The sequence below is a fragment of the Microtus pennsylvanicus genome, chromosome 10, assembly GCF_037038515.1.
Source record: "Microtus pennsylvanicus isolate mMicPen1 chromosome 10, mMicPen1.hap1, whole genome shotgun sequence".
Lineage (NCBI taxonomy): Eukaryota > Metazoa > Chordata > Mammalia > Rodentia > Cricetidae > Microtus > Microtus pennsylvanicus.
This window is the reverse complement of record NC_134588.1, coordinates 90,940,613-90,949,603: the sequence shown is the minus strand read 5'-3', so window position 1 is coordinate 90,949,603 and position 8,991 is coordinate 90,940,613. Positions and strand designations below refer to the sequence as shown.

Below are 8,991 nucleotides of genomic sequence, written 5' to 3'. Positions count from 1 at the left end.
TTCCACTTCTCCATTCCCCATTTCCCCTTTCCCCTCAGTTCCTCCTGATGAGGGGGCTGTTAAACACGGCGAATATAGACAGCCTTTCCCAAACATGAAAGTCTGCTCATTCTGTGGGTTAGGAGGTTGGTCCCTGAAAGGGTTGAGGCGTAGAGGCCAGATCTTCCAGCTCCCCTAGTTGGCCCTTCCGGGAGCCGCCTGGTCTCTAGTGCAGGAAGGGGAAGGGGCCAAAGTGTGGGGGGAAGGCGTGGCAGGAAGGGGGGAACTGTGGTCAGGGAGCTGTTCGTGGGCACAGCTGCGCAGTTCTGTCAGAGTGTCTGATCGCCAGTTCCCAGCCCCAAAGCCCCTGCCCAAGATGATTCCAGCCGTGGTCTTGCTCTTGCTCCTTTTGGTCGAACAAGCAGGTAGGTGAAAGGGTTTGGCGTGTTCTAGCTGTGCTTGAGTGGGAAGCCAGGGCGTGAGTTATGGATGGCAGGGAGAAGGCTGGTGTCGGGCGGGTGGGCACAGGGCTGTGGCCGATTCTGAAGTTAGCCCTGTTGGGTCCCCACCTGGACAGTACTCATCAATTCCATCTTTATTGTTCCTTTCTTACCTCCCGTACTGGGTTAGTCTGCCGGGGTGGGCTGTGCAGTATGGAGAGCTTCTGTAGGAAAGTTCCGGCTCTTGATCAGCAGGACCACGGACACTCTCGGTCTCTGTTGGGAGCCAATCTCTATATACAACGCTCTCTAGATAGTTTAGGGCCTGTCTGTGAGTTGGGAGTAAGGCATGGGGACTCTAAATAGACATAAGTTCCATTTCTGGGGATGGCGTGGGCCATACCATTCTGTCAGCTGACACCAGTAGGCAGCAGAGGGTTGAGTCCCGTGTTCTCAATCATCAGTTGAGAAGTAAAAGCAAAAGCCCAAGATCCAGTGACTCTGAGCTTCTAGGCTGCCAAAGAACTTCCCTCAGCTTTGGCTTATTTTGCATTCTATCAGTGTGAGGTGTTTGTCTTGGTGTGGTGGGGACAGGGTATTATGTAGCCCAGACAAACCTGAAAACTCCCTATTTAGCTAAGGCTAACCCTGATTTCTTAGTCCTGCCCCACCAGAAGTGCTGGGTTTCTAGGCCTGTACTACCATGGCCAGCAAGGAGTTTGAGAATCTGGTTGAGGGCTGGCTTTTACAGAGGTAGGGCTTAAACTGTAGGCAAACAAGAATGAACTTTGGAAGCAGAAAAAAAAAATGGATTTGAGTTCCAATTCTGTTGCCTGACGCTGGCCCTGGGTGTTTCTAAGCTTTTCTGAGTACCTGCATTTTATCCTCCGCGAAAGGGCGATGCTGATGTTTGTTTCACAATGTAGTTGTGAGATTTCTGTAATACCGTGTAGGAGTGTTGGAGAATCAAAAGTAGAAGTGACTTGTGTGGACTGGACAGGGGTCACACTGTTTTATCAGCTGGTGAGGGGGTGGGCGGTATAAGGTCCCAGTCCTAGGGACTCCTGAATCAGATGAGAAAGGCAAACCTCAGGGGTCCAGTAGCTCACATTCACCCCCGTGGTCCTGAAAAGGCTGGGAGCAATCTCAGCTCAGATCCTGTGCTGTCATTTGAGGCGGGATCTCGTGTAGCCCCGGGATCTCATTCACACTCTTTCTGCCTCAGCCTCCTGATATTGTGGGGCTACCGTGTTCAGTTCCTGTACACTTTATTGTTTGGGAAGTTTTGTTTCTTAGATTTTTGGTTTTTCTGTTTTTTTTTGGGGGGGGGGCTGTTGTTTGTTGCTTGTTGTGAGTTCCTGTTTTGTTTGTTCATGTTTCAAGGCAGGGTTTCACTGTGTAGCCCTGGCTGTTCTGGAACTCACTGTGTAGACCAAGCTGGCCTCGAACTCAGAGTGCCACCTGTCTCTGCCTCCCAGGCATCATGTGCCACCACCACCCGGCTTTTTTTTTTTTCCCCTTCAGGCTCTCACTGTATATCTTAGGCTGGTCTGGAACTCATTAATTATATAGCTCAGGCTGGTCTCAAACTCACCCAATGCTTTTAGCTTCAGCCTCCCAAATGCTGGGATTATAGGCATGGCCCGCCACTCTCAGCTCCTGTGTGATTTTTTTTTCAGTTGCACAAACTTCCCCTCTTAGAGGCCTACCATGATTAACAGGGCAGAGTAGCAAGAGGAAGAATCTATATTTTAGATTTAGTTTGTGGTCATTTCTTTGAGCTGTGGTCACCACCCAACGTTACGTGGACAGTCAATGGTGTCTATCGGGCCTCAAACAGCAGTCACTTTGTTTTTGTTTGTTTGTTGGCTTGTTTTGGTATAGTTAGTGCCTTGGGTGGCAAATGGCAGAGAGGCCGAGATGACCAATAATAGAGTAATTGCCTTCCCTCCCTTCCCCAGCTCACATCCTTCCTGTCCAGCCCTCAGCCACAGGTCACAGGACTTAGCAGAGACACACTCTTGTGGTTTCTTTGTTGAAATTTTGCCACTATTTCTCTCTCCCTCCCCCACTGGGCTGAGGTTTTCGTCTCAGCCCAGTAAACTCTGATGGGTCCTTGAGGTAGAAGAAGTGCTCAATGATGCCTGAGGAACCACAGTACTGAAAAGAGAGGTCGGGGCTGAGAGGGAAGTCTGTAACCCTCAGTAAACCCAAGTCCTACCACAACCGAACCCTTTATGCATCCTATCCGACTCCAGCCATAGTGTGAGGGGGAAGAGGGGCACGTAAGAGGAACAACAGTCTAAAGATGAGGTTAGTTTCTTCCCTTAGAAGGGCCCCCCACAAGACCCTGTCCCACCTCTCTGACCCCTTCCCCTTCCTCTGAGAGACAACTCTCCCTTTCCCTGTGCACCGGGTCCCATGGGCATCCTGTATCCCCTCAGCTGCCCTGGGAGAGCCCCAGCTCTGCTATATCCTGGACGCCATCCTGTTTCTGTATGGTATTGTCCTTACCCTACTCTACTGTCGACTCAAGGTAAGGCGGGGAGGGACGGTTGAAGAACCGGACCCAGGAGTGGGAGGTCTCAGGAAGGGAAACCGAAGGGGTTCTCCATGGTTTGGAAGGGAAGGAGATGGGCCTCCAGCTTCTCCCTTACTGATTGCCTTTCCCCCCTCCAGATCCAGGTCAGAAAGGCAGCGATAGCCAGCTGTGAGGTACGGAGTCCCCCACCTGTGCGTCAATGTTTTTGTTTTCAGGCTTTCAGTTTTCCTGGGTTATTAGCCTTAGCGCCGAGACCTCTGGGAAGGCGTGTGTTTTGGAGACTGATCTGTACCCTGCCCCTCACCTCAGCATGAGTAGCATGCTGCCATCTAGTTGAGCTGCAGATAAAATATCTGGACAGGAAAGAATGAAGCAGAGGTGGTAACAACGCCCGAGAGTTATGTGTTGCACTTGAAGGGTGTTTGTAGCCATACGGGTAAGGGATCAAGTATGTGAGTGCTCCCAGCTTAAGGCAGCAGCTAATGCTAACCTTGACCCAGATAGTCCCTGGGTGGGAAAGAAGATGATGGGGAACAGGGCCCGAAGAAGGTATAGGTCTTTAATGCCTTGCTCCTTTCATCTCTACAGAAAGATGCTGTTTACACGGTGAGTGAATCTCTTTTCCCTGCCTTGGGGGTCAAAAAAAGAGGCTTGGGTTTAGAGTGACTTTGATAGGAATGGGGTCTGAGGTGAATGGGGGCCCTGTGATGAGCTCAAACTCCTGATCAGCCTTTGACTCTCCTGCAGGGCCTGAGTACCCGGAACCAAGAGACATACGAGACTCTGAAGCATGAGAAACCACCCCAGTAGCTTTAGAGCATATGTCCTTGGCTGCATTCTCTTTCTGCTTCTGGTTCTCTCTTAGCCCTCACAGCTGACATCACGATGCTACCTCTGTGCTTTTGATGCTAGCTGACCTTACTCCCATGATGCCAGGCTCTAAGTTAATGTCCACCAGCAGTCGCTCATTTCCGTTAAAAACTTACTCACAGATGGTTGTTCCCTTACATATTCCATTACTTCCTTTCTTTCCTCCCCTGATCCCCAGCTCTTGCTAAACAATGGAAAGGGATTACCTTCCAATAAAGCCGGTACAGATGTGACTCTACTCATTTTGTCATTTGTCATATAACAGTTCAACTTGTACTAAGCATTAGACTGGATACAGTTTAGAGTGAGGCAAACTCAGCTCCTGAGAACACAGGACTCCAGGGCTACTTTGCTCTTTTGTTTGCTTGTCTGTTTTCCAAACAGGGTTTCTCTGTAGTCCTGGAACTCATACTGCAGGCCAGGCTAGCCTCGAACTCTGCCTCCCAAGTGCTGGGATTAAAGGCGTGCCCTACCACTGCCTTGCTACATTGCTCTTTTGAGGTATGAGTGCTGACTGTAGACAAGTGATAAGACCCTTGTGCTCTTGGTGCTCTGGAATGGAACCTAGTGCAGGGAGCCTTCTCACACTCCCACCCTGTGTTGGGAGTATACATGTACTCAGAGACCCTGGAACCTAAGAAATTACTTCTGTACTCAGTGTAGTTTTTTGTGTCTGAAAATGAATCCTGATTGGTTTGTAGAGAAGCCTGTATGTCTAACCTAAAAGAGTCACCAATCTAGATAATATCAATTCAGCTCGTGCACGTTTGAGTTAGCATCGCTGAAGGGCTAAGCATGCGGAAGGAATGTGATGGCAAAGATCATGTGACCCTCCTAGTGGAAGATTTTATAAGGACAATGGATTTTCAGGGGATTTGGGAGCAAGAAGGATCTTAGAACCTGATAGGTTGGAGGTAGGAAAGGTCAAGGGGAACAAGTTGGGTCCAAATGGGAGGTCATTTCCCACAAGGTGGGTAGTCAGGGAATCCCTGCCAGTGCCTGTCCTCTTCCCGGTCACCAGGAAGCTCTTCATGGAGATATTTAAGCCTTGGAGGGTGCAGTGAGCTCTGTCTCTGACCTGCCCGCCTTCTTCCAGAAAGGCTAGAGTGTCCAATCTAGCAGTCCCCTATGCTGGACAGCACAGCATTGCATAGTGATTTATATTTTCAAAGTATTTTCCCATTGTATCATTTTATCTGCTCACTAACCTGTATAAGAAATTCAGGTTCTTGCCGGGCGGCGGTGGCGCACGCCTTTAATCCCAGCACTTGGGAGGCAGAGGCAGGTGGATCTCTGTGAGTTCGAGGCCAGCCTGGTCTACAAGAGCTAGTTCCAGGACAGGAACCAAAAAGCTACGGAGAAACCCTGTCTCGAAAAAGAAAAAAAGAAAAAAAAATTCAGGTTCTTTAAAATATTAACTCGTCTAAGGTCATTTTGAAGGTAGGGACTGACTTTCTTGTATATATACACTGTTCTACATAAAACAAAAAGGTTTTATTTGTTTTTGCTTTTTTTGTTGTTGTTGTTTTACATTGATTCAAATGCTAGGGATTGAACCTAGGGCTTCACACATGCTAGGTAAGGACTCTACCATTAAACTATATCCTTACTGGTCTACAAGAGCTAGTTCCAGGACAGGCTCCAAAACCACAGAGAAACCCTGTCTCGAAAAACAAAAAAAAATAAAATAAATAAAATAAACTATATCCTTAGCCTTTTTGCTTTGTTTTCTTTTTTCTTTTGCAGTTTGTTTACTGGCTTGCTTTGTCTTGAGGCAGGGCCTCTTTATTTCGTAGCTCTGGCTGTCCGAGTGCCAGGATTAAAGGCAGCTGTGTGCTACCATACCTGGCTAAATGAGTGGTTTTGAGGGAAGAAACTAGAGTGCTTTGGGAGAAAAGGGTTAGCTTAATCTTTTACTGTGGGATGGCAGAAACAGTGTTCTCCAGGTTCAAAGGGAAAGATGGAGTCTTGGGTCACACCACTGGGCTTTTTTTTAGAAAACAAAGCAACAACCACCTCACGATCTATTCATAGAAAGTTAAGAAGAAATTCTGAGGGTTGCCCTTGTTTTCTGTGATCCCAAGCTGTGAGTCCTTCATTCCTTGTTTAGGTCCATGTCCTTCAGTGATGCTACTGAGCCACTCACGGGGGAGACTCCTTTGTGTGGAGACAAATCACACGCATCTACTCTGTCGTGTCCACCCCTTATTTCTTCAGCCCTTTCTTCACAGCTCACACCAAAACTCTCGTCCCTTTCCCCTTTTAGAAACAGATTAATCTCTTTCCTTCCTCCTACTCCTCCCCCACTCTGCTACGTCTTCCCAGTCACCCAAAGACATGAGGCACAGTTTGATTCCTTCCGCATTTATTGTACAACACGGAGAGAAGGTAGAGTGGGGGCTTTAGGGTAGGCCAGTGGGCAGGAGGGGGCTCTAGGGCAGGCCAGTGGGGAGCTGGGGTAGGAAGACGGGTGCCCCACACCTCACTTAGCAGCAGGAGCTGGTTTCTCAAAGTTCATAAAGTTGCTGAGGAAGCTCATCAGATCTGCTCCGGCTTTCTTGACCAGGGGTGTCAGCTGCTCATGTGTCTTTTCAAAGTAAGCCCTGGGGAGGGGAAGGACCAGATGCTGATGTGAAGGGCCCCAGTCGCTGACCAGGTCTGTGTTGGTGGTGAAGGTCAGAGCAGACTGACCCAACCCAGGTTTCTTTTTTTTTAAACTTTTATTTATTAAAGATTTCTGTCTCTTCCCCGCCACCGCCTCCACTTTCCCTCCCTCTCCCCCAATCAAGTCCCCCTCCTTCAGCCCAAAGAGCAATCAGGGTTCCCTGCCCTGTGGGAAGTCCAAGGACCACCCACCTCCATCCAGGTCTAGTAAGGTGAGCATCCAAACTGCATAGGCTCCCACAAAGCCAGTACGTGCAGTAGGATCAAAAACCCATTGCCATTGTTCTTGAGTTCTCAGTAGTCTTCATTGTCCGCTATGTTCAGCGAGTCTGGTTTTATCCCAGGCTTTTTCAGACCCAGGCCAGCTGGCCTTGGTGAGTTCCCAATAGAACATCCCCATTGTCTCAGTGTGTGCCAACCCAGGTTTCTAAATGGGGCACCCTGAAGTACCCTGGAAAGTCTGGAAGAGGAGGAGTAGACCTTCCATGCAGCAAGCAGGGCATCAGACACTAGCGACTAGACTCCAAGGTCCACTTCCTGCTGCCCCCACCTGAGGAATACACTGGATGGATCTACTGGGGTGAGGGAGGAATTTTTCTTCTCAATTTTTTTTTTTTGGTTTTTCAAGACAGGGTTTCTCTGTGGTTTTGGAGCCTGTCCTGGAACTAGCTCTTGTAGACCAGGCTGGTCTCGAACTCACAGAGATCCGCCTGCCTCTGCCTCCCAAGTGCTGGATTAAAGGCGTGCGCCACCACCACCCGGCTTTCTTCTCGATTTTTAAGCCTAATCTCCAGGAACCCCAGCCGCTGAGTTAAGATTCCCACGAGAAGGCCTGTCTTCCTATTCTCTGCAGCCCTGGAGTCCCTTGAGTCCTCTCCTAGAGACTTACTTGGCTTGGGTCTGGATCTCCGTGCTCTTGGCCTTCTCCATCAAGTCCTTGCCATAGTCAGTCATGGTCTGAAAATACTGACTGAACAGGCTCTGCAGACCCGGCTCCTCTGCCTGTCTCCGAACCAAAGCCCCTACACAAACAAATATGCACCATCTTTTCATTTGGATTCCCGGCAGTGAATCCCAGTCTCCCCTCACACCCCACAAGATCCATCCCAGCTTTCAGCCGCTTCCCTGAACTGGTGTCCTGCTAGGTATTTGAGGTTTTGTTTTTTGTTTTCTGGGTTTTTGTTTTGTTTTTTAGACTTTCGAAAGGGAATGATTTTCCTCTTGGGTTCTGCTGGCACACTCATCTGTAGAAGCACAGAGAGTTGGGTAACCATGAGCCCCAGCACCTTCTTTCCTTTGGTTTCCTTTCTCCGTGTTACAAACTCACCTTCCAGGCTACAGACAGTGACGAGCAGAACAACCATCGCAAGCAGCTTCATGATGGCGGCAGTGGGAACGTAGCCTTGGAACAGTGCTGCTGGTGGGAAGGACACTGAAGTCAAATGGGCTGTAGCCCCTTCCGGAGATCCCCCACCTGAATGCCTGCACTAACTTAATTCCCATTCCTTCCACAATCAAAGCCCCATCCTCTCTGCATGTTGCCCACATCCTTGCTCCCTCGTCATACCTGTAGTGTCGCTGTCCTTGGCATCTACCCCAGCCTGGATGGAGACAGGGCTATATACGCTTCTCCTTCCCCACCCCTGTCAGGTGATGCCGAGCATGGCAAGTCCAGAGGGGCAGAGATCATGCTGGAGTAAACACGCTGCAGGGATGGACGGAATAACAAGCAAAAGGGACTCTTGGTGTTCAAATGAGAGGCGGGGGGGTATAAACTCAGGGGAAGACCAAGATCTATCTGCCTATGTTTTATTCTTTGGGGATAGAGGGCTGAAGTTAATGGGGGGTTGATACATAGCAGGGAATCAGGATTCTAAGCTATTTCTCTGGGAAGTTCTGACACAAAGCACATAGCCCTTGTTATCTTTACCTCACTGTGGATAGACTTCATTCCCCCAACCCTATACGTTTCATACTTTCATAGCAACCTGGCAAAGAGGTGTTTGGGAACAAAAGAAAGGAGAAAGAAGCTAGGCATGATAGCATGTGCCTTTCTTCCCAGCACTGGGGAGGCAGAGACAGACTGATCTCTGTGAATTTGAGGTCAGCCTGATCTATATAGTGAGTTTTAGGAGGTCAGCCTGATCTATATAGTGAGTTTCAGGGCTGCATAGAGAGAACCTGTCTTAAAAAAAGAAAGGAGAGAGAGAGAGAGAAGAACAGGAAAAAGGAATTGAAATCGGAAGTGGCAGGGAATGGGGCTTAGGGGAATACAAGAACAGATACCGCTGACTCTGTCCCTTTTTGAGTTAATGTGTAATGAGAATGTGGACTAACACTCCTGGGTTCCCATCCCTACCCCCAAAAAAACAAATTCAGAAAAATAGCCTCTGCCCTCCTTCCTGCTCCCAGCTGCAACAGTTAAGAGGTTTCAGTCCAGATAAAGGTTGAAGATGCCTGGTTATTTAATCACCTTATCAGTTAGGTCCTGGCCCT

General features: G+C 48.9%; 2 protein-coding genes across 3 annotated transcripts; one reads left to right on the top strand and one right to left on the bottom strand.

Moving 5' to 3' along the window:
* The first annotated feature begins 245 nt into the window (after positions 1 to 245).
* Positions 246 to 4,069, top strand: Fcer1g (Fc epsilon receptor Ig). Its single transcript, XM_075989089.1, has 5 exons — positions 246 to 404; positions 2,864 to 2,955; positions 3,099 to 3,134; positions 3,550 to 3,567; positions 3,709 to 4,069. Exons 1-5 carry the CDS (start codon positions 356 to 358, stop codon positions 3,769 to 3,771), a joined length of 258 nt encoding a protein of 85 aa, XP_075845204.1. The 5' UTR covers positions 246 to 355; the 3' UTR covers positions 3,772 to 4,069.
* A 2,110-nt stretch (positions 4,070 to 6,179) lies between these two features.
* On the bottom strand, positions 6,180 to 8,128 carry Apoa2 (apolipoprotein A2). Of its 2 annotated transcripts, none has more exons than XM_075987540.1 (4): positions 8,063 to 8,128; positions 7,823 to 7,912; positions 7,385 to 7,517; positions 6,180 to 6,434 (listed from the first exon to the last, which is right to left on the bottom strand). In XM_075987540.1, exons 2-4 carry the CDS (start codon positions 7,872 to 7,874, stop codon positions 6,314 to 6,316), a joined length of 306 nt encoding a protein of 101 aa, XP_075843655.1. In that variant the 5' UTR covers positions 7,875 to 7,912; positions 8,063 to 8,128; the 3' UTR covers positions 6,180 to 6,313. The 2 variants fall into 2 exon arrangements, with proteins under 2 accessions (XP_075843655.1, XP_075843656.1); XM_075987541.1 differs by having other exon boundaries at positions 7,823 to 7,909; positions 8,063 to 8,125.
* Positions 8,129 to 8,991: the final 863 nt, after the last annotated feature.

What these genes read in the sequence shown, in the direction of transcription:
- Fcer1g (XM_075989089.1), top strand. Translation starts at nt 356, where the DNA reads ATGATTCCAGCCGTGGTCTTGCTCTTGCTCCTTTTGGTCGAACAAGCA. An exon ending in CCTTTTGGTCGAACAAGCAG is followed by an intron (nt 405 to 2,863) that starts GTAGGTGAAAGG and finishes GTATCCCCTCAG; the next exon opens with CTGCCCTGGGAGAGCCCCAG. An exon ending in TACTCTACTGTCGACTCAAG is followed by an intron (nt 2,956 to 3,098) that starts GTAAGGCGGGGA and finishes TCCCCCCTCCAG; the next exon opens with ATCCAGGTCAGAAAGGCAGC.
- Apoa2 (XM_075987540.1), bottom strand. Translation starts at nt 7,874, where the DNA reads ATGAAGCTGCTTGCGATGGTTGTTCTGCTCGTCACTGTCTGTAGCCTG. An exon ending in CACTGTCTGTAGCCTGGAAG is followed by an intron (nt 7,518 to 7,822) that starts GTGAGTTTGTAA and finishes TTGTTTGTGTAG; the next exon opens with GGGCTTTGGTTCGGAGACAG. An exon ending in GAGATCCAGACCCAAGCCAA is followed by an intron (nt 6,435 to 7,384) that starts GTAAGTCTCTAG and finishes TCCCCTCCCCAG; the next exon opens with GGCTTACTTTGAAAAGACAC.